The 24,831-nt window shown below is 34.4% G+C and overlaps 3 protein-coding genes across 13 annotated transcripts; 2 read left to right on the top strand and 1 right to left on the bottom strand.

Annotated features, from left to right (window-relative positions):
* Window positions 1–2,688: 2,688 nt before the first annotated feature.
* Window positions 2,689–4,651, top strand: LOC108225215 (uncharacterized). Its single transcript, XM_017400041.2, has 3 exons — window positions 2,689–3,198; window positions 4,119–4,247; window positions 4,342–4,651. Exons 1-2 carry the CDS (start codon window positions 2,805–2,807, stop codon window positions 4,211–4,213), a joined length of 489 nt encoding a protein of 162 aa, XP_017255530.1. The 5' UTR covers window positions 2,689–2,804; the 3' UTR covers window positions 4,214–4,247; window positions 4,342–4,651.
* Window positions 4,652–5,206: 555 nt separating this feature from the next.
* On the bottom strand, window positions 5,207–24,619 carry LOC108228038 (uncharacterized). Of its 10 annotated transcripts, none has more exons than XM_017403503.2 (8): window positions 24,501–24,619; window positions 23,149–23,477; window positions 22,927–23,012; window positions 22,156–22,314; window positions 21,577–21,679; window positions 15,624–15,736; window positions 13,799–13,920; window positions 5,207–5,538 (listed from the first exon to the last, which is right to left on the bottom strand). In XM_017403503.2, the coding sequence occupies exons 2-7, from the start codon at window positions 23,375–23,377 to the stop codon at window positions 13,828–13,830; spliced, it is 783 nt and encodes a 260-aa protein (XP_017258992.1). In that variant the 5' UTR covers window positions 23,378–23,477; window positions 24,501–24,619; the 3' UTR covers window positions 5,207–5,538; window positions 13,799–13,827. The 10 variants fall into 10 exon arrangements, with proteins under 10 accessions (XP_017258992.1, XP_017258994.1, XP_063934982.1 ...); XM_017403505.2 differs by having other exon boundaries at window positions 23,149–23,416; window positions 24,501–24,608; XM_064078912.1 differs by having other exon boundaries at window positions 22,156–22,302; window positions 23,149–23,416; window positions 24,501–24,603.
* LOC108225907 (uncharacterized) lies at window positions 8,244–10,407 on the top strand. 2 transcript variants are annotated; one of them, XM_064078908.1, is made up of 3 exons: window positions 8,244–8,615; window positions 8,841–9,815; window positions 9,910–10,407. In XM_064078908.1, the coding sequence occupies exons 2-3, from the start codon at window positions 8,859–8,861 to the stop codon at window positions 10,231–10,233; spliced, it is 1,281 nt and encodes a 426-aa protein (XP_063934978.1). In that variant the 5' UTR covers window positions 8,244–8,615; window positions 8,841–8,858; the 3' UTR covers window positions 10,234–10,407. The 2 variants fall into 2 exon arrangements, with proteins under 2 accessions (XP_063934978.1, XP_017256350.2); XM_017400861.2 differs by lacking the exon at window positions 8,244–8,615 and having other exon boundaries at window positions 8,789–9,815.
* Window positions 24,620–24,831: the final 212 nt, after the last annotated feature.

Below are 24,831 nucleotides of genomic sequence, written 5' to 3'. Positions count from 1 at the left end.
TTGACCATGAAATTCGCCGATTCTTGGCCAACTATTGAATTTCTTAAAATATATTCTTGATCATATTCTCCTAGCTTGATTGACCATGCAACAACTCATCATAAAATTTTGGGACCCCGAAGCACTTCAAAAACGAGTAGGGGTTTTTTACCGACCAAGAAATGAACCTCCTCAATACTGCCAATATCCCTGTCAATTTATGAATTTCTCGTATTGTCATCAGAGCCTCCATGTCAATGACTTCTTTGATCTTCTATGGGCTTGCTTCTATATCCAGGGCGCTAACCATGAATGTAACCAAGAAACTTGTCACGAGAGACTCCAAATGTTTACATTCTTGATTCAATCTTTATGTTTTCTCCTCAGTATTTCAAAATGATCCCCCAAATCTTAATCATGATTATTAATTACTGACTTGACAATCATATGATCCAGATAACACTCGATATTCTTTCTGATTTGTTTTAAAGAAATCTTGTTCACCAACCTCTAGAAGGTTACCGCTGCTTTCTTCAATCTAAATGACATTTTGATGTAGGCATATTTTCAATTCAAGGTTATGCATGTTGTTTCCAGAATGTTCTTGGCATTCATGGCTATATAAGATTATTGAAGTAGAAGTTGAGAAATTCTGGGAGACAAAGTTCATCGAAGCGATCGTGTACACGAATCAGCTAGCTAATATAATGGTAGAGAAAAAGTCCAACATTAAATAAGAATGTGTGTGGACTACACAAGTATTAACAAAGCCTGACTGAAGGATCATTACCACTTTAGAGCATAGAATACTCACCTTCTTAGATGTTTTATCTTCCTTAGACATTCAACATACAATTCAACCTCTTCGATTTATGCTACATATTCGGTCTTGAGACTAGAGAGGTATACTCCAAACTTTTCCAACTCAATATTCATGGTATATTTATTGCCCTTGACTTCGTCGTCGTTTCACTTTCTATTACCCCCTTCAGACATCTCTATTACCTTGTCTTTCTCTAGATTTCTCAGCATAATGATGTGAGCGTCTTCCAGTTGCCTTCCATCTCCTGATGTTATGCTTGATGAGAAACTTCAATTTAAATGAGGATCAAGGCTACTGCTTAAAATTCCATGAGGGATGGTCTCCCTAAAATATCATTATAACTGCTCTCTACTCAAGTTACATAGAATTTGACTCGATTCTCACCAATACGAATTTCTAAAAATAATAAATAAAAGGATCATACCTTCAATCGGGATAAGTTGATTCCGAACCCATAGAGGGGTTTCTTGCAACAAAGTTATCTCCCAGAATTCTTACGATAAATTGGACTCTGATATATAGATTAATGACTGAACAACTCTATAAACCCATACGTTGTATTTTTTTATTTTCTGGTTTATCAGGTCGACACTCAATAGATATTCATGTGGCATATAACATCTCATAATACTTGTCGGTGAAGATATCGACAATAATTGTTTGAATTATAATAATTATATAATTATTAAGTTTCAAACTTAGAATTATCAATCAAATGTCAAACGTGAAACATAATATTCACTTAATATCTTAAAATTTCAAATTTAACATATTAAGTGCTTGTTTGGAACCAAGGTTTTGATGAATAGGCCCTCATTTGTTTTTTTTAAAAAAATCAATCTTCTTAGAGTTTTTTGGAAATAAATGTAAAAGAGATATTTCATATTCGTTATTTGATGAAAAATATAAAGATTTATTTCAGAAAAAGATAAAATTTTGTATATTTTTTTAGATTTAAATTCTTATTTCTGAGAAATAAGTTTAGTGCAACTGTCTCTAAATTTAACTTTAATTTTTTAGTTTAAGTTTCTAAACATACAATAAGTTAAGGAAAAAATCTATTTTCCATAACAAAATTAAAATATATAAATTTTCCAAAATGAACAAAGAAGAAGAAAGAAGGATAAAGAAGAAAGCGCTAGGGGTGATCGCGGTGCGGGCGGTGCGGTTTTTCGCTAAAACCGCGAACCAAACCGCGCATGCGGTTTGGTTGAAAACTCAAACCACAACCGCACCACGCTAGTATAAAAACCACGTAAACCGCACCACAAAAATGCGGTGTGGTGCGGTGCGGTTTGTGCGGTTTGTATGCTTAAGAATAAATATTTTTAGTTGAAGTTAGAATAAAATTTAAATATACAATAATTAAAAACTTTGCATGTAATGAATTTATATGATATTTATCATTTCAGAGCTACAACAACTACTAAAATAACACAAACAAAAATGTAAATATGATAATAAATATGAGTACTAACTACCAAGAGACATATTATAATAATATAATCATTTCATACAAATTTGGTATAATAGTAATGCGAGATTGATAAAATAATAATTAACTATTATTTGAAGAGATTTAACAATTAAAAAACATATATAACATAATTATAAATAATATATATGTATGATATAATTTTATTTGACAATCACTAATATATATATATATATATATAATATTGCGGTGCGGTGCGGTTTGAACCGCACTACTAATATGTCAAACCGCAATCCGCACCGCACCGCACCGCGCGGTTTGTGAAAAATTCAAACCGCAACCGCACCACGAAAATTAAAAACCGCGTTTTGTGGTGCGGTTTGGTGCGGTGCGGGCGGTTTATGCGGTGTGGGCGGTTTTTTGATCACCCCTCAAAGCGCTAGTTGAATATTTAACACCCGTCCACGGTATTAAGAAACAAAGGGTGAAACCGACGACTATACACCCCCGACTCACCGACCCAACCAGAATCACCTCCTTCAATTCACCGTTCAATCACTAACAACCATGGCCACATCTCTAACCAAAACCCTAGCTCGCAAGCTCACCTCTCCCCGTCGATTCCTCACAGCGCTTCGCCACCAATCGAGCCAATCAGGAAACAACAATCCGATTGTAATCATAGGCGAACAGCAGCAACAAGTGGAGTTTGAAACCCTAACTGTACAGAGAATTGAGGACGCGATTCATGGGATTATCGTGAAGCGATCTGCACCCGATTGGCTTCCTTTTCGGCCTGGCTACTCGTATTGGGTCCCTCCCCGCAGAGATTCCTATGGTATTGCGGAGCTGGTTCATACTTTTTCGAATAATTTGACGGATGATGAGGTTATGTCGCTCACCACTTCTCGCGGCTGGCCTTCGTCTACGGTTTTCTCAACCGGAATTGGTAGCAATTTAGGTATAACTTCAATTTAAGTATATGTTTCGCGATTAGTTTGTTCCGAGAAAATAACTACCATACTTAATTGAAGTTATAGTTATCTGTTTTTTATTGATCGGCGCTACTTATTTTCTCGGAACAAGCTAACCAAACACCAACATAAATAATTTTTAGGCAAACATTTTTTGCTATGGCAAGCAATGACTGATGTACAACAACTGTGAATGACTATTTTAGATAGTTGGAATAATGCTTGGCGGATTGTTGTAATGGACTATGATAAGTTAGTGTCGATGCATTCTCAAGCTAAAAAGTTAAGAGAAAACAAAAGGGTATGAATAGTAGTGTAGTATGTAATTTTTTTTTTATTAAGAAACTTTTAGTTACACTAATCACTTCTAGGAGCAGCCAGATTTAGCTATTCTCAGTGGCGACTTTGATCTCCTCAATTCAATTATCTTCCATTTAGTGTGATGTTTACTTTTTCCCTCTTCCTGCTTGGCTTATACTTTCTTTTTGTCTTCACCTCGTCATATTAAATTGACTTTAATTGGTATTTCAATAATTAGAATAACAAGGCCTAAGACTAGAAAGACAGTGTCTATGTGTTGTATTGAATTACAATCTGTTTGAGGGAATGTTTTATTTACTCTCTAGGAAGCTTTTTCTCCTTCAACTTGCTGCTTTTCTGATTTTTAAAAGAGCTATACAGAATGATTTACAGAACACTGTTTGCAAATGCATTGCATTGGCTAGAATCATGTATTCATATGTTATGTGTCGAACACTATTAACCCTTTAGATGTTAAATGTGAGATTGTCATAGGCATAAATTACGATATCTAGAATAGCAACTGTGAACTGCAATAACTACAACATCTGAGGATGACAAATATTATATTTTTAGGAAGCTCATTCTGTCTTCCACACTTGTGCAGATGAATCTCTTAGTCAGTCAAAGGAAGGTACAATATCCTCAGAAGAGTCGCAATCTGAAGATGTAGAAGAGTCACAATCCGAGAAAGAAGAGTGAAGGATGGCCATTTGTGACTGGCAGTGCATAGAAGGTATAAGTTCCATTGATTTTATTTCCGATCATGCTTCAGACCATAAGAAAATATTCTATTGTATATTTTATTTTATTAAATCTCTTGTTTGCAGGTTGCATCAGTCTTTCACTATACATGCCATGCCTGAGGGAGCAGATGAAATCGAATTGGAATGTGGAACAGGCTCATAATGTAACAAATGTACCTTGCAAAGTTGCTATATTTCAACATAATTGCCTTTGAAAACAAGGAAGCTATCTGCTATATTATCTATCCATCATGTTTTCTTTCTGTCAATGACTTGTACTTTGTATATTAAGTGTATGCTTGTACATTAAGCCTTGATCGTGTTCTGTGTTTATTATGGATTGCTTTTTGCTCTTACTGTAAATAAGTATTATATTTCATTCATAATTAACATACTTCCAGTGATCTCTCCCTATATATTTGAGTCACAGGAGTTCTTGATTGTAATTATCATTCATTATTCGGATTTCATATCATTTTAACAGAATCTTGGCAAACAGGATTAGTAAAAAGGTGTAGTCTTTCGGGGGTTTTTAGCACAGAGGTTACGAACCCAGTGGGAGAACCCTGTGACTGTGACAACTAAAATCCCCTCCAACCCCATATAGGTGATATCACAGTTGTTACTGACGAATGCTTTTATAACTTCCATATATACAATAAAATTTTTGCAACAATATTCTTTACTACAGTATGATATGTGTTTTTTACCTGGGCTCAGACGAGAAAAGAAAAATCATAAAAGTCTATTATTGACAATCCAACTGGTTCAAGCCAATTTTACTATCAGTACAGGTAACTTGGTAGACATGGGAAAAGTTGGACAAATGATACTAACGTAGAATAAGAAGGGAAGCTGGAAAAAAAAAATGGTTCAGGGCTATGTCTATGAAGCCAAAACATATTGCCCAGTTGGTTAGTACTGATCTATGTGGTTTAAGATGCAGATATGCTGTTGGTAACAACGATAATGAATCAACAAATCAGCAGTATCTTACAACATTGAGAGCCAACACTAGGTTCTCAGATCAAGGGCCATTTTACGTACAAGAACGTTCAAGGAGGGAACTATTAAGCAAACAATTGTTTCTTTCAGATGCTTAACAATGGAAACACTCGATCACTGGTGGTAAATGGGAGAAATAAATCACAAATCATCCACAACACAAATGACTAAAAAGGCTCCACACATAGGGAGTTTGGTCACATATTGGAAGCAATCCGCAACTTTCTTCATGACCATCTACTGGCTGCCGAAGAACCATCTAGAAGCATAAACGACCTAGACAGGTTAATGAACATAGTTAACAAAGACAAAAAGAAATAGAAGTTAATCCAACCAGCATCTACAGCAGCTGCATACTTTGGTGCTCTTGATATATAGGAAAGTTACTCTATAATTAGATAGAAGACAAAGATTAAAGAGGATTAAATAAAGATGAGGTGCTTGTGTCCTGGATTAACTATAAAGAACTCACAACAAGTCTGAGAAGCATGGTTGTTCAAGTTGCTAGCTTCTATTTTGAAGTTTAAACAGCAAAGAATATTTGTTCTCATCCACAGGTCAATAATCAATGGCCTCAACATTTTCTACATTGAGTTTCTATGTAACTGGTGTTTACCAATAATAACATTACATATAATTATCATAGTGATGTTTCCTACCCGTGTATAAATCAGGGAATAACAAGAATTAAAATATAAATAAAATCAGAAACAGATGCCTAAACTAATGAATAGCCTTGATACATAGAAACATGTACATACATCACAATATGAATTGTTAAAAAAGTAATAAAATAAATATTAAGAGGACAGAAGAGGCTGAATGTAAAGACTGAAGACTGTAAGCCAGCAGAGCCACAGAACACTAAAATAAAAATGTTAAATTGCAATATATAATAGAGAGGAAAAACAATACACAAAACTTACTCCTCTGATCGCTTCATAGAAAAGAACCTTTAGGGTGTGGCGGTCGGTGAGAAATGGGTTGGATCGAAAGGAAATAAATTTTGAACTCCTGTTTGGGAAATATCGGGGGAAGAAGGTTAATTTTTGGGGGTTAATGAAGGATTGGAGGATGAATATCTTACTGATTTCTGTGAGTTTTGAACACCCTGATTTAGGGGTATTCAAAAGGGTTGCCAGACGTTTGCGTCAGCACCTTCAACTACTTCCCCTGAAGATTGAGTGTCGCCGTGTGGCTTGCTTCGTTCTTACACTACTGATTGTTAACATTGTAGAAGTCGATGATCATAATAGAACTTCACTTACTTTCCCATTTTTTCAAATATTCATATATAGTACTGCGTACTTACTTATTCGTGGTATTCAAACATGTAACATAGTGAAATTGATTTCTTTATTCCGTAAGGTAAAAAAAGAGTTTTATGGACAAACAAAAAGGTATCTAATAAATTTATTAATACTTTTTTTTTATATACATAATGTAATTATTTTTGAAATCACCAATTATGTTGGTTTTTCTAATTAATTTTTTTTTTGCGATTCTACTATCTTTTGAAACAATCGCAAAGATATGGTTTACAACGAAAAGCAACTACATGCAACTTTTCTTTGTACGATTTGCAACCAAATGCAATTCAAAGCAGCTTTTTTCGAGAGATAATGAATTTGATTTCGATTGTATTGGAGGTTGACTTTTTGTCGCATTTAGTTGCAAAACCATAATTTTGCAAAAGAAAGTTTTTTGCAAATTTACTTTTAAACTTTTTTGCTATATCATAATACACACACATATATAATTAAATAGGAACCACATTTAGAATAGAAACTAGAAACTACTATGAACCACTCATTTTTTACACCTAACTGAATATGGACCACAAAAATCTTTTTAAATCTAACTATTTTATTTACCACCCAACACACCCACCATTCACGACTCCCGATCAAACACAACTTCACCACACCATCGCTCATCTCCTTCTCCGAGCGACCCACCAATCCAAACACCACCAATCCATTAGCTTCTGCGACAACTGTTGTTGCACCATTTCCTTCCTCCCTCTTCCCTACCTCAACCTCCATTCACAACTCCCAATTTCCTTCTCCTTTGCTCACCAACCTCTTTCCTTTTTTCTTTTGTGACAAGCTTCCTTCTTAATCATCTGATTATTCTGCTTCTTCTTCAACAAACTCACTCTCTTCTGCTCTCAAACTATACAATTTCCAAACAACTCTATGCATTTATTATTATTGTTTTAAATTAAAGCAATTAATGCCCCCTAGTTGCAATAAATCGTGGGAGGTCGGTGGTGACCGGAATCAGTGGTGGTGGTTGGATATATCTATTTGAATCTGAAAAATTACTAAATATAACTGTGGGAATCACTAAATGTAACTGGGCTTGGTAGAATTAAGCTTGTTTTGGGCTTTTCATTATATGTAAATTTTAGTTTTTATTTCATTTTGGATTCTCGTACAGTAGGATTATTTATATATATATATAGAGAGAGAGAGTTAATGACACTTTGTAACCCCTAAGTTTGCTCCAAATCGCAGTTTAGTACCTAAACTTTAAAACGTGCCAATATGCACCCTAAACTTAACATTCCCGTGCAAGTTGTAACCCTTAGTCACTATTCCGTTCAAATCTACCGTTAACTTTAACTGTTTGAGCGGTAACTGTGTGTATATTAGTTTCTAACAGCTACTTTATCCATTCTGACCCCTCAAAAATTATGTATTATATTTTGAAATTATTTCTGAACACACACAACGATGTAAAAAAAATTTAAAATAATTTTAAAAATATGTATCTAGATTTAGAATCTGAAAATTTATATTTTTAAAATTATTTTAAATTTTTTTTACATCATTGTGTATGTTCAGAAATAATTTCAAAATATAATACATAGTTTTTGAGGGGTCACAGTGGGTAAAGTAGCTGTTAGAAACTGATATACACACAGTTACCGCTCAAACAGTTAAAGTTAACGGTAGATTTGAACGGAATAGTGACTAGCATGGTTGTTACGTCGCTCGACTAGTCGCGACTAGTCGACGACTAGTCGAGCAGTCGGTGGAGGCCGGTCGACTGGCCTCCTCGACTGGCTATTTGTAAAGATTTCGTTCGGCTGGTACCCGACTGGTCGACTGGGTCGACTTGTCGAACGGACTTGTCGACCCAGTCGCCCGACTGGTTCCAGATTTTAAAAAAAAGCCCAGATTTGAAAAAAAAGCCCAGATTCGCAAAAAAAAACCCAGCCCAAGGTATTAAAAGAAGCCCGACTGGTTCAATCGCCCTAGTTCAACTCAGATCTACGAGTCGCGCATCGAATCGCCTCCAGTCGCCCTAATTCACCTCCAGTGGCCTCCAACTTCAAATTTTCACAGGTATGGTTCATATTATTTGCAAAAACAGAGTACCCACACTCATTTATACATACATAACACATATATATACACAGACTCACTGAGTCATATATGTATATATACACAGAATAGTTGTATGTATATATACACACAGTCAAACAATATATATTACACACACACTTATTGAACAGATAATGGAATTAATACACTTGTTTTTTGTTTTTTGTTCATTGTTCAATGTTCCAGCCTCCAGGATAACAGAAAATGGGGGACACAACTGACCCAACTGATCCTAATTATGATCCGTTTAAAGACCCTAAACGGAAGGCCAAGTCAACTGACCCGGGATGGAAATACGGTTTCTGGCCTGATTTGAACAATAAAAATGTGGTGCAGTGCAACCTTTGTAAAAAAAATGTGTGTTCAGGGGTAAGAAGATTGAAGCAGCACCTTGCGGGAGGATATCCGGATGTAGCAATGTGTTTGAAAACTACAACAGCAATTCAGAAAGAAATGAAGGAGTATATTGATAAAGTTGCGAAGAAGCCGGTGACAATGGATGATGATATGAATGTTGACGATGATGAGGTTCCAGTACAAGCTGCATCTACTGCTGCCTCTAATATGCGCAGCCAGGAGGAAACAACATCTAAAAGGAAGAATGTTTTCCAAATACCAGCAACAAAATCAGCCAAGTCGATATCTTCTATGATCCGAAAGACACCTGAAGAAGTAGTTGAGGAGAGACACAACAAGGGTCCATCTCAAACAACTATTGAAAACTGCACAAAATCTGAAGAAGAGAAGGATAGAGTGAAAATGCATATAGCCAACTTTTTCTATGAATGTGGCATACCATTCAATGCTGCAAACTCTAGGAGTTATGAGATTATGGTTGAGTCTATTGGGCAGTTTGGACCTGGTTTAAAGCCGCCAAGCTATCATGAGTTGCGGGTTCCACTACTTGAGAAAGCAAAGAAAGAGACAGACAAGCTAAGGGAAAGACACGAAAAAGCTTGGAGGCAGTATGGATGTACACTAATGTCTGATAGATGGTCAGATAAGAGGGGGAGACACTTGATTAATTTCCTTGTAAACAGTCCAGAGGGGACCTTTTTCCTCAAATCAGTTGATGTTTCAAGTGAAATTCAGGATGCTGTTATGTTGGCAAATCTGTTTGAAAAACAGATTGATGAGATTGGAAGAGACATTGTTGTTCAGGTATATACTAATGACATAATTACTTTATTTCTTACATTATCTCTAAGTATTGTTGTTTAGGTGAATACTAATGAGTAATGACATAATTATATAGGTTGTGACAGACAATGGTGCTAATTTTAAAGCCGCGGGAGGATTATTATGTCGCCGTATTCCTACACTTTATTGGACTCCTTGTGCCGCACACTGCTTAGACCTAATGTTAGAGGATATTGCCAAGTTGAAGGAGTTTGATTCAACCATCACACATGGCAGAAATATAACCACCTTTGTGTATAGGCAAGGTCGACTCTTAAGTGCAATGAGGGAGAAGACATTAGGGATAGACCTTGTGAGAACAGCAGCTACAAGATTTGCTACGGCTTTCCTCACACTACAAAGATTTGCTATAGGTCTTAGTTTACTTTGCTTCTTATAATCCTATTTGTGCAGTCAATTGTGTGTAGAAGTGTAGAATATGTAGATATATATAAAATTACTAATTTTATACTTTGTCGACTAGTGTCGACTAGTCTACGACTAGTCACGACTAGTCACGACTCGACTTGCCGGACACTCCGGTCGACTCGACTCGACTTACCGACGTAACAACCATGGTGACTAGGGGTTACAACTTGCACGGGAATGTTAAGTTTATGGTGCATATTGACACGTTTTAAAGTTTAGGTACTAAACTGCGATTTGGAGCAAACTTAGGGGTTACAAAGTGTCATTAACTCATATATATATATATAGTGTCTTACTCTAGTACAAACCTTCTTAGAGTACAAATTACAAACTAAAATAAAAAAATCTCTAAATCAAATTGAAATATAGCGCATATAGTATGCAAATTGATTGTTGGGAGATGAATAAAAATTCAGTGAAGTTGGATTTTGAAAAAAGTTTACCAATTGAAGTGAAAATCAAATTAATAATGGAGGAGATTAGGTGGGATTGTGTGTGAGAGGGTGTATTTGATTTGTGTGTGGTTGCCCCTGCGGGGCCGTTAGAGCAGCTCCAATGGAAGCCCAACTCCTTCCCCGAGACTCGTGAAAAGACTTGGCCAACATTTATTTTTTCTTTTACCATTGTATAAACAAACTAACTAATGGCCATGCCCACCATGGTGGCCAGGACCGGTTACTTACCTGATGTCCTTTAAATATTATTTTAGACACTCTTCCTATATTATTCACTTATTTTAATATTAAACGTATGCATGCAGTACGGACTTGTTGAATAATACGGGCTCCTTTATGTTGCAGGGACTTGGCAACATTTTTCTAAATCCCAGTCCGTGCTTATGTGTCATCTTGGTGGGATAAAAAATATGGGAAATGGTCTGTCGCATTGAAGATGCTCTTTAATTAGATTCATCCAAGGGTTTATATTGAGGTTTGTAGTTTATACACTAAGTTATTTGTATTTGAGCACTTGCACATATATATATATATATATATATATATATATATATATAGGCAAGTGATCAAATAGAAACCAATGTTATTCTAGAAACTAGAAACCACTCATACGATCACTATTTATAACTACAGAAATCACTAATTTTTGTGCTGTTAATCACTATTTTATGCAGTGAAATCATCAGTTTTTATTTTTGATAATTGAGAATATTTACTTATGATTAATATTGGTGGTCAATTATTGATGATCAATTATAGTTGTAGGAGGTCCCTGATGGTAGCAAATGACGGGATGAGGTGTGTGGTGATGGTAGATAGTCGTTAGTAGGGCAAGTTACAATGATAAATGGTGATAGACAAATCGTGGTTGTAGGTGACGGCGGCAATAGTGGAAGGGGTTCGTAATGATGCTAGGAGTTTCATCAATGCAGTATGATTAAAGATGATGATGATATACGTTGTCTATATGTGTATTTATATATTTATATTTGTCAGATTTTGCATCTATAAAATAATGATTTTTGATATACAAATGAGTGATTTCTGTGGTTAAAAACAGTGGTGAAAAACTGTCCAAGGACTAGTTTCTAGTTTCTAGGCTAATTTAGTTTCTAGTGGAGTAAGAGCAAGTCCAAGAGTGTCCTAGTGAAAGCCCTAAATATAATATAAAATATCATGTCCTAGTGATTTAGGACATGTTTTACTAAATTGAACTCCAACAATGTGCCTTATTCTCACAATATGTATAATATTTTATTATTAAAAACTCTCTTTCATCATTAAAGCATAACATAAAGTAGAGAGAGAATGAGAGTGTTCATGAGAATTTATAATAAAAAATAGAATAGGGCAAGGAGAGATGTGCCCCAAAAATAGGGCTTGAGGAGTTTGTCCTAGTGATATAAGGCATCAGTAGGACACTGTTGGATCAAGTTTTTTCATCAATTGCCCTAAATTATAACTTAGGACATGATATAGGGCATCTCTTGGACTTGCTCTAAGCCCATATATATATATATATATATATATATATATATATATATATATATATGAGAGAGAGAGAGAGAAAGTGTGTTAAGTTCTATGGAGTAGACAAAAACATCGGAGTACTGGAGTACGAGTTATAATTTTTTAGTTTAATCAAAAATAATATCTTTCATTATCCAAATTTTTATGTAATTCATCATTTATAAGTTATTTTAAACAAAATTATCAATCAATCAATATTATTTTTCAACTTTAACAAGTATTAAAATTCATGTTCTGCTTATTAGTTATATTGCAGAATATAGTGTTCTGTGATTTATAAAAGTAATTGTCCTACGTTCTGATTACAATGTTTATATCGTAGAACATAATCTGTAGGTCGTCGAATGTTTACAAATATTGTAAGACAAAAAAAAATTTAAATTTATATGACTAGATTATATTTCTTCCAATTCTCTACTCCAATACTCCAATGTTTTTGTTTACACCACAGAACTTAACTCTATACACACACACAGTAAGTTAGTTTATATATATATATATATATATATATATATATATATTTATTTATTTATATATATATGCGATTACTCAAATACAAACCAAATTAGAGTACAAACTACAAACTTCATCTACGCCCTTAGATGAATCTAATCAAATGGCTCCTGGAAGTCACCACACACAATTAAAATACACTCACTCACACGTGATCCCACATAATCCCCTCCGTTTTAAATTTGATTTTTCCCGTCAATTGGTGAGTTTTTTTTTTGAAATCTGACTTCACTGTAATTTTCTTCATCTCCCAACGATCAACTTGCATACCATGTGTGCTATATTTAGATGTAATTTAGAAATTTTATTATTTTGGTTTATATTGGAGTAAGACCATACATATATATATACACACACACTCACTACTAAACTACACACACACATCATGTAAGAATATTTACATTTAAAAATAATTTTAATAATAATGTATTTTCCTTAATAATAAATTAGTAACCTTGCTAACATTATACAAAAAAAAAATTAATTTATTTTTGAAGTCTTCTTATCCAACCTTTCTATCCAAACAAGCCAAGGGTTCAGCCTTTCATCACTCAACTTTTACCATGCTAGATATACTTAAAAGACTAGTTAACTACACTCTGGCTTCATCCGTATTTCAGATGAACTTTTGAAGGTAAAGCCTAAAAACACCTCACTTTAGCTTACTACTTTAACGATGAATACTTTTGATGCCACACTGATTTGCATCACCTAGAGCCTCTTAGTCTAACCTTCATCCTCTATTGCTCTATTGCCATAAAACAACTCATTTAACTAATGTGTCCACCTTACTCTTACCTCATCTGAGAAAAAGTAAAGGTTCATGTATTTAATTGTGAATCAGACTTATCAGCCACACACAACAGGTGTGTTCATATTCATACTATCCCATGTAAATGCCACAATGACGTTTCTTTCACAAACAGGAATTATAACCAAAATGCAAATTAACATAGAATATGAAATGGTGATGATGATACAATAATGTAGAATATACAGTGTTATATTTTATCTGTACATAATAAAAATGTTTCATACCAAACATGTCAATCAGGCTTGATTTGAGCTTAATAGAGGCCCAACATTCTTAACTCTGTAACATGGCTGGCATCAAGCTCCGCAACATTTTTATTAGCTTCTCGATCTTCTACTATATATTCCTGGTTATGACACGACAAAAATTTACAGCTTGAAAGACAAAAATAACAGTATGTCCATGAAGTAGATACTCACTAATTGCAAAAAACAGAAAGTGGACAAACATGTTGGCTAAATTGACAAACGCTGTGTCCTAGTGTTCACTAAATGTGGAGAAGTCTCTCAAGAGTTAGCATGACTTGGTTGATGTCACTAAAGTTCATCCCCAAATTTACCATGTCCAATGAAAGAAGCTCCGTTCAAAAAATCAATGAACATAACAACAATCTATTTAATTACAGAAGTGGATTTAACTACAAACATAACATATGGAAGACCTACAAGTCAACAACATATATAAACCAATTACCAACTTAATCGATAGTCCACAACACCTCCATACCCCTTTATATGTCTCTTTGAAAGAAGAAAAAAAATTGTCCCTAATTACTTGTCTTTCTCTTTTTCCAAAAAGTATTTTTATAGATTTTCCATTGATTACCCTTGTATTACAAATTCCGATCTTTGACTGATTTAAACATACAAACAATTCAACTCAATTTAATACAATTATGAAGAGTAGTCAAGAAAACAAATTAATTCAACCAAATATTCGTCTAAAAGGGACAAAGGGAGTCAAATAAATTACCAACCACTATTGCCAATTGAACAAATAATAAACACATTTTATTATCTTATGATACCTTAAAATTGTCCACAACCCACTAAAGTATAATATGAGTGTGAATATAGTCAATATGTTCCTGATATGTATAACCTGTATCCAGATCCATAAATATGCATCCATAATCCTAAAGATAAAAATAAGTTAACCTAAAGGATTATTATTGAACACTCGATAATTGGTCATCATAGAATAAAAATATACACCAAAGCCATTTGTTTTGTTGTCATATATGTACACTTTAGGTTGGTCATCAGTCTTTTATTACGAACATTCTTATTTATTGTCATGGGCAAGGTTTATTTAAAGTTCAAGTACTGTTGTGATAACTCAAGATACCTGGTTCCATATTATTGCCCTAAAAAACTTGAAGCAACAAATCTGCTCATGTTCCTCATTGGTCTAAGAATATAAATTTCTCGTCAAGAAAAGTGGCATGACATTCATAGAGCACTCATGATGTTAAGCATGGAAATACGGGATTAAGGAATTTGTTCTGAATTATTATATTAAAATTAATAAAGATGAGATATGTATTAATTACCTTTCATTTGTATTTCATAGAATAATTAGTTACCAATTAGGATAAAATTCCATATCAGGGATTTTACTTGACCAAGTTTTTAGGTTATCTGTTTAAACAGTTGTAAATTTCATAATTTCATAGAGTTAAATAATATCAGTTAATAGATGATTTAGAGTGAATATGCTAATAAACTGTGTTTTACTGGTTTTTTGCGGACATAGGTTTTAAATCCTGCTTATAACTCCTTTTCTTAACCTTGTCCTGCATCAGGTTATTAGTCATCAACTTCACTCCCTAAACCTTTTAGATAGAAGAACAGCAAACAGAGTGAGAAAAGTTTTCTTCCTAAATAAAGGATTGAATGAAAGTCCCAAGAAAAACCATGTAGCTTGTCTAATCAGAATAGCTAAATTTTTATAGCTTGACCATAGCACTTGGTACACACGAATCCCAAATGAAAAGGCCCTCCCTTCCAGTTTGACTTATAAAAATATTTAAATAATTAGAAAATAAACCTTTGTCAGCTCTTGCTTGGCAAGAACATGGTGATGACGCTCACTAATCCTCTGACCGCATATTATTGCTATAAAGAATCCATAAAGCAAGCCCACCAGAACAATAGCTAAAACTGCAAGAAAAATGTAGACAGGAAAAAAATGAAAGAGCAGAAGTAGCAAGTTTGGATGCTTAAAAGAACAGGACATGAACTAAACACTAATATAATTTTATATTGATAACCGAAGGGTAATGAAATGAGATGGGGTTGGTAGTAGGGGTGAACACGGGTTGGGTCGGTCGGGTTGGAGGTAAAAAACGACCCAACCCATTTTAATCGGTTTATAAAAAATTTAACTTTGATAATAATAGTACAATAGTATAATATAGATATGATTTGGAGATTATGTGTATACAACTTCAGATTTGAGTGCCAAATTTATTTTTCATTCTGTTTCTACACATGATACTAACATATGCTCAATTGTAATCATTTTCCTTATTTAGTTTTCAATAAATTATGAGGTTTGTTTTTGCAATTTGCATAATGGAGTAATTTTGTCTTTTAAAATATACCTTGCATAAATAAAATTTTAAAAATCACTAGAAGATTATAAAAACATTAACCACCACGTAGCCTCGAAAACACGGTCATCTACACACCCACCTCATAAACTCGGTCAACTCAAACAATGTACAGAACATAAGGACTATATTATTGTATTGAAAAAGAAAAACACCATTCACATTCTTAAACCTACAAACCTTTATGGTCCGTGGTGGCAAAATTTGACATGACCCGAACCCGAAATACCTTAACCCAACATGAATATTACTATAATACAAGTCACTACATTGATTATACATATATTTATGAAATACACGAGTCTGGCCCAATTATTATTATATCAACAGGTTCGGCCCAACTCTCATTTACACAAAAAACCCTTGCCTCAGAACTATCGCCGGATATGCTATATAATCATACTTGCCTCATACTTATCACCATACCTATCACCGCACGCCGCACCTGCTATATTATCACTCTTTAGCCATTTTCATTTCTACAATTATCGCTTTCTACCTCTTTTCAGAGTCTCAATGAGCACAACAATCTAACATTTTTCTCATGTGTGTTGTCAGAGAATCATAAACAAATTTATTGTCAAATCTTTCAATTCCATAAAGTTACTAAAACAAAGCTGTATTCCAAATGGAGCAACCATGTTTTTTAACTTCTCATCATTTTTTGACGGTACTTTAATAGTAAACAATGAAGAAGATGCTCCAAGAAACAATTCAGTCCATGCTGGGGCACCGATATATGGTAAGAATTTGGTCTTTATTAGTATATGTAGATATCCGGAGTTTTAGAAGTCCAATAACAATTTTTTTGGTAAATCTAACCCACTTGTTCTTTTGAAGGCAGGGGCCATTGAATCGATTTTAAGGACAAACAGCTATATATGTGTATGTGTGTGTGTATTATTGCTTATTATCTCTCTCTTGATTGTTACTCCATTAATGGCCACTAGATTCCCATCTCACCGGCTCAGCAGCAACCTCTATGTTTCGGGTCGACCCGAACAGCCCACTAAAGAACGCCCACCAACTATGTCTTCTCGTGCCGTTCCTTACACCGGTGGCGATGTCAAGAAGTCCGACGAGCTACGGAAGATGTTTGATATACCTGTTGTTGGGTCTGGGTCAAGTGCGGGTCGGAGGCGGGTCAACACGACCCGACTGGGCAGTCGGGTAAGGTGGTGCATGGACCGGTGGTGACTAGCTTGACGGAAGAAGGGAAGTTTGGGTTTAAGGTGTCGAAGGTGGCAATGTGGGTGTTCTTGGTGATGGTGTTGATGGGGTTAGTTGTGGGTGTTTTCTTGATGGTTGTTGTGAAGAAAGCTTTGACTTTGGTGATGGTTGTGGTGGTTTTCGTGCCATGCCAGTTGTGATCATCTTTTTGTGGAATTTGGCTTGGAGGAAAAGAGGCTTGGAATGTGGCTATACCTGTTCTGTGCTTACAGCGCTGCGCTGTACATGTAAAAAAAAAAAAAAGACGTACAACGATTAAAAAGCGTTGTATAGGCGAAAAAGTTTTAATATCCCAGTTGTCTGTGAACACATCCAACGGTACAAAAATTGGGAGTTGGATAAGGGCTCCCTAACACTTATATGCTGGGGACCTGGACCCATATATATAGGGGCACTCCATAACAAGCCCTCTTATATGGAGTTTCGTAGTACTATGAATATATACTTAATACATATATTGTTTATTACATATGCCCATAAAATTTAATTAGTAAATCAAAAACGAAATTATGCTATTTTTTTGCAAAAATTATTGAAAATTTATGCAATATTCCAACATGATTCAACAAAAAAATAATAATTAGGGAAATTCTCTATAATACCACTATACAATCGACTTTTATCTATGGTAGCATCACATTTTTGACTTCTATTTGTGGTAATCCCGTACATTTGATTTTTCACATATAATACCCTCATGTTATGTAAAACATAATAAAATTAATTTAAGACTATTAAACAAATTGTATATTTGAAATCTTTATCGAAATATACATGAAATAGACATTTGAATCGTGTAACGGAGCTTTGATCATCTAAATCTCACTCATTTTGACTCCAATTTTTTACATGATTTAAGAGTCTATTTCATGTATTTTTTTTACAAAGATTACAAATATACAAATTGTTTTACAATCTGAAATCAAATATGTTATATTATACTTAACATAAGGGCATTATATGAGAAAAACCAAACATACATGGTTACCACAAATGGAAGGAAAAAATGTGATGATACCATTGACAAAAGCCAATTGTACAGTGATACCATATACAATATCCCTTATCATTATCCAGAATTATTCTACTGTAGAAGTAGTTTCGAAAATCAACTCTGTTATTAAAATTTGTGTTAAATTATTTATAATATATGTATGTTATCCTAAATCAGAATCACATTTTATATATATTATATGGGGCTTACTCCACTAGAAACTAAATTAGTCTAAAAACTAGAAACTAGTCCCTGACCAGTTTTTCATCACTGTTCTTAACTACATAAATCACTTATTTGTATATCAGAAATCACTATCTTATATATGAAAAATCTGACAAATATAGATATATAAATAAACATATATACAACGTACTATCATCATCATCTTCAATCATACTACATGATGAAACTCCTGGCATTATTATCAACTCATTCCACTACTGTCGTCGTCACTTGCAACCATGATTTGCCTATCATCGTTTATCATCATAACTTGCCACTACTAATGACTATCTACCATCACCACACACCTCATCCCGTCATTTGCTACCGTCATGGATCTCCAACAACTATAATTGATCATCAATAATCGACCACCAATATCAATCTTAAGTAAATTTTCTCAATTATTAAAAATAAAAACTGATGAATTTACTGTATAAAATAGTGATTAACAGCATACAAACTAGTGACTTCTGTAGTTATAAACAGTGATTGAAGGAGTGGTTTCTAGTTTCTAGAATAAGATTGGTTTCTATTTGATCACTTGCCTATATTATATAATACAAATAATAATGATGATGATGATTTATAATGGCGTACATTTTCTTATATTAATTTAAAGTAACTAACTTCGCGACTATTGAATGTTACAGGCAGCAGTTGAGATTAGCTGTGAACCCTCTAGGAGACATGTTTGCAACATCTTTATGGATAATGCCAAAGTATCAACAGTCCTACCTCACATGGGAATCTTTATATTAACTTAAAGTAACTAACTTTGCGAATATTGAGTGTTAAAGGCAGCAGTTGAGATTAGCTGTGAACCCTCTACGAGACATGTCCACAGCATCACTATGGATAATGCCAAAGTATCAACCAATCCTACTTCACATGGGGATGTGGTTATCGATACTTTTACACAAAAAAGCCTTTAACCAGCTTCAAGGATGCTCAAGGATGCACAGTGGCAACTTATTCAGAAAGTAGAGGAGAAGAAGCAAGTTGCAATGAAGTTGCAAGAACGGTTGCGACGCTCATGATTACTATCTTAGTGTTCGATAGAGGCAAGATCTTTATTGATCATTAACACGAGTAGCTTTTTACTTCTAGATTATGGAAAGCGGTTGTGAGAAAGTCTCTGTCACACCATATGAACAAATTCTAAAGAGAAGGCCAGTTGTTAGGGCCAGGAAACCCCTGCTTTTTTTTCCTTCTAGTGGTTTGTTCCCACTAGACGTAGTGATGTCATTTTCATTGTAATTTTAAAATTTTACTTTCTAGCGCGAAAAAACCCATATACGTGTGAATGAGCACACACACATACATATATTAATATGATGGTTAGTTGTGAAGGAGACCAGGAATAGACCCTTCTTTTAATTCACTACAACAAGTTCCATTGAATCATAACACTCAAAATTTTGATCTTTAAATAATCACCAACACAGGATCTTCATCAAACCCATTGGATCAGAGCTCCAATGAAGATCCATTATGTTCGCTCTTTTGTTTCCCTCAATCACATAATGAGTTATTGAATTTGATCCAAAATTTCCTCCAACCACATAATGAGTTTTTGAATATGATCCAAAATCATAGTGCTATTAAACAACTGCAGTCTGTGGAAATTTTTTGAAATGATACCATTTTTACCATGTCTTCCAACTACTTTATCTCCCACCTTAATTACACGTTTCTGTGGCCTCAAAAATATAAATAATAATTATGCGTTACTGTGAAATATATACACGGCTCGATTTTGCATTATAACCAGATGCTCCTCTTTTTGGATCCATCTCGCATCAATAACTTGACCCCTACCGCCTATAGGTAGTTTTAGACAAGTTTCTTTCATAGTAGACACCTGAATCCCAAGTATGGCTCGTAGCAATCAATCCTTCGGGGCATATGACAATCTTTTCACCATTTGGGGGGTTAATTTTACCTACTAAATCTCACTGCTCGTATCTCCTTAGTGACCCTTTCGGAAAATTTGTGCACCTTTTGCTGCAACTTTGTCTCTTTGTCTGTAAAAAGTTACCCATCATTCGTTGTCGGTTGTGTAATAGTTCTTTACAGTCTGAAGCACCAGGTCATTCCTTAAAGGGTATATTACAATTCTTTGCCTCGAGTCTGATGCTCGCTCAACCTCCCGACTTCTATGCAATATTGATGGCAAACTGCTCAGCGCCCTGGTCATGGGTTTTTCTAGGGCCGAGGAGACTCCTCCTAAATACCTTTTACTTTAGCTTATTTTTAAAAGTTCTCTTATATTGTATGATGCATTTACTTCTAGATGCATGATCTGTAGCCTTGACTGATTCTTCAACTTTCCACTATGATGCGAAGGCCAAGGGAAAAAAGAGGAAGGCTAATTGGAAAGGCACTTTGAAAAGAAGAGGTGGACATGTTATACATCTCTACCTAAAACCTAGGCTTGGCCCTCATATAAGAATTTTTGTTAGTAATTTTGTTTTGAGGTTTACATATATATTTCAGGCATTGTATGTTGGAACCTAAAATTTGTTTCAGGCCTTATATGTTTGAGCCCATAATTTAGCAATCGAGGCCTTAAGTTGTTGAAGACTTGAATGATGTATAGGACAGTTTTTTTTATAAAGGAGGCAGCTAGGGTTTAGTTGTTTAGAGAGTACTGTGAATTATCGATTGGTTTTAATCTTCATAAGTAGCAACAGCCAACAAGAAAATAGTTTCTTCGAAGATCTAGAGAGTATTGTGAGGCAGAGTTTCATTGTTCTCTTCACAATACTGATGGAGAATATAGTTTTCTTCTATATCTTGTGTTTATTGATTCATCTTCATACTTAACAATGCTAATTCCCCACTCAACAATATTTTGATGGGTACATGAGTTAAGACAAATGAAAAGTTATGTACGTGGATAATTTCAATGCGGTGGCACTTAAGCGTGAACTTACCAGCCATAGTATAAAATGCATATGGATGTTCTGCATAGCCAAACATTTCCCTGAGCTCTTCTCCGTATAAATTGTACACCAAGATGCCTAAGAATGCTACAACCTGAAAGATGTGAAATGACACCGTAATTTAAACTAAAAACAGTGTGTAAAAATGGTCTTGTGTGTGGCTGAAAATTAGTATCATTTACATGAACAAATAATTATCAGTATATATATATGTGTGTGTGTGTGTGTGTGTGTGTGTGGAGGACAGGTAGCTGGGTCTGAAGAACTACATACGGTACTGGAAAGGACAATATCAACCAGCCCCCCCCCCCCCTCTTCCCCCACAAAAAAAAAAACACAGGCATTTACATGCCTCATGCTAAGACACTAGGACATGGGCTTCAACACTCAGCACTACATTTTAGGGAAGAGCGGTAAAGTTTTTAGAATATTGGCATTTATGACACTTAAATACGTATCCATGTTGTCGCATGTTATAGCTGAGTCCATGTAACATAGGTCACGGTAAGGACCTATAAAACATGATAGATAATACAAAATGAACAAGGTAACGTAATTAAATGTTCTTACCAGCTGAACAATAACAAATATGAATGCATGGTCTCTAGCAACAAGGAACTGAAATTTCAATCTCAACCACCAGCGTTCTGGTGGTACATTTGCACGTAATATGAACATGGCCCTACACTCTGTACAGTGAGAGAAAGCAAAACCCTCCTGCATAATTAACTGACATGAGCTTATAAGTTGCATTTGTGAATAACACACTCACTTTTTGCATAACCAGGTTTACTTCTAAGACCAAATCATTTTGTAAAATGTAAAAATAATACTCCCTCTGTCCTCTCATGTCTTTACACTTTTTTTGCATTACTCGACACGCATTTTAAGGCACATATAAAACATAGTTTCATAACTTTTTTTTGAAATTTTTCTTTCCTGTATAAAAGTTTAGATAGTAAATATTTATTCAGAAGAAAAAAAATTCAAAATAATTTATCAAACTATATATTATGAAAGCATTAGAATGCATGCCGAGACCCCCATCCCGCAATGTAAACAACTGAGGGGGACGGAGGGAGTAGTAGTAGCAGCAATAATAATAATAATAATAATAATAATAATAATAATAATAATAATAATAATAATAATAATAATAATAATAATAATAATAATAATAATAATAATAATAATAATAACAACAACAACAATAATAACAATAATAATAATAACTAAGAATAAATAATCTCATAGCTTGGATTCTACAAAACTGGGAACAAGTTAATAACAAATATCAAGTACGTTGATTGAATATATATATAAACACTGGACTAAGGTTACCCTGGTTGATCTCCAGTTGTCAAGACATGATCTGTGCACAAACTTCTGGGTACCTCTGCAGTGGCATGGTGCAATCAAATCTTCACCTAAAAATTATTGGATGAGTGACATGATATTAAATGACTAAATATCTTCACATATCTTGTTTCCACCAAATAAATTGATGCATAATCCTAGTTAGCTACTGGAACATGTATAAATGTAATAAAGCATTCAACTGACCTCCATTGTCAAGGCAGATACGGCATTGTTGCTGGTCTGCATTTACCAGACTACAACTTTCGTCCACGTAACTTTGCAAAACATCCGACGTCACAGAAGGATCATCAACTACAGTTCGTATTTCAATTGATGATGATTCCACAGATCTAAGTGCAGTACCAGAGGGAGCTAATATTGGTTCTGTTTCAGAACAATCTTCAGGCTGGCTATCACCCGGTACTAAATGCATAGCGGATAACGTTGAAACAGCACGAAAAGACACATGTCACTGCAGAAGCTTATGGTACAGGAGAGTGAGAACATCTCAACTTAAATTAGTAGTCCTGCAACTGAAAGAATAAATAAGAACGTAAAAACGAGCCATATAAAATATCTAGCAGACATCTTTAGGAATATTGTTTTTCCACTCACCAGCTACGCCATGTGGTTTTACATAAACGTATAGAGTTAAAGTATCTTATATATATTCTTAACTATTTAAAATACATAATTGCTAACACATATAGCAGATACCATTAAACATGGTTCATCACAGATAAATATTATAGTCATCCAAGTGAAACACAAAACCTAGTCAGCAATATCAAGTGCTCTTGTATTAGTTAAATGCTCAATTTAACATACTGCCATGTTTTAGAATCTATTTATTTTTGCAGTTTTAAATAATATTACATACAAATTCTAATCCCTGATAGCACAGACTGAATAGCAATGAACATAAGACGTTTTATCCTGCATTTGACAATGTCTTACAAAGTAACATAATAATTTACTACGTGTACGATGTAAACCTCTTGTGAGCCATCGGGTACTAAAGACTGCTAACGAAAACAAATTGACCACGACATGCAATCACTTGGTTCTAATTACAGGCTTATACATCTTGAAGCAGGTTAGAACTACTTCTGGATATTCTAATACACGAAGAACTACAATCAGCTCGTCGTAAATGGCATCGATTCAATCATAATCCTACGCGTCGTAACATACTAACATTCTTTCAGATATTAAAACTTGCGAGAAGCTAGTGCTACCAACACCATAAATTATATGTAAATGTTCGTAATAATCGAATAAACTAAGCAAATTGCAATAATTCAAGGACTTAGCACGCGAATTGGAAACATTCTAGGGCTTATAACAAGGCGAAGAACAAACCTAATATACGAAATTGAAGGATCGTGCTCATGAGATTCAGGCACGTACATTACCATCCAGCGTTGAATCGATTAATTATAATTTGAGATGAGAATAAGGAATAATATATGGATAATTATGAAGATTAAAAAATGGAAAGGATGGAGATATAAATAGATAGATACAGGGCGGGGAAAAGAGAGAAAGGGAAAGACCTGGACTCTGCAATCTGCATCCACCAGGAATCTATGGATTTTACAATAAAATTGGGTTTGTGTTCCTACATGCTACAGCAACATGTCGGTCTTGCTTTATTATTTGACAGTTCAGGACTTGAATTATGGGGGTCTATTGTCTATTTTTCTAATCAATGGCCCCGTTTATTCGAGCGAAGTTATTTTTTTCTCAATTCTGTTTTTCTTCGTTCGTTTGTGTAAATAAGTAAAAATATTTTAAAAAACTGAGAAAGCTAACTTCTCTCTTATAGTTTCTATTTTTTTTTCCAAACATTTTATTAACTTAATTATTTCTCATTTATATTCCACT

The sequence above is a fragment of the Daucus carota genome, chromosome 6 (assembly GCF_001625215.2).
Source record: "Daucus carota subsp. sativus chromosome 6, DH1 v3.0, whole genome shotgun sequence".
Taxonomy (NCBI): domain Eukaryota; kingdom Viridiplantae; phylum Streptophyta; class Magnoliopsida; order Apiales; family Apiaceae; genus Daucus; species Daucus carota.
This window is presented reverse-complemented; position numbering and strand designations above follow the sequence as displayed.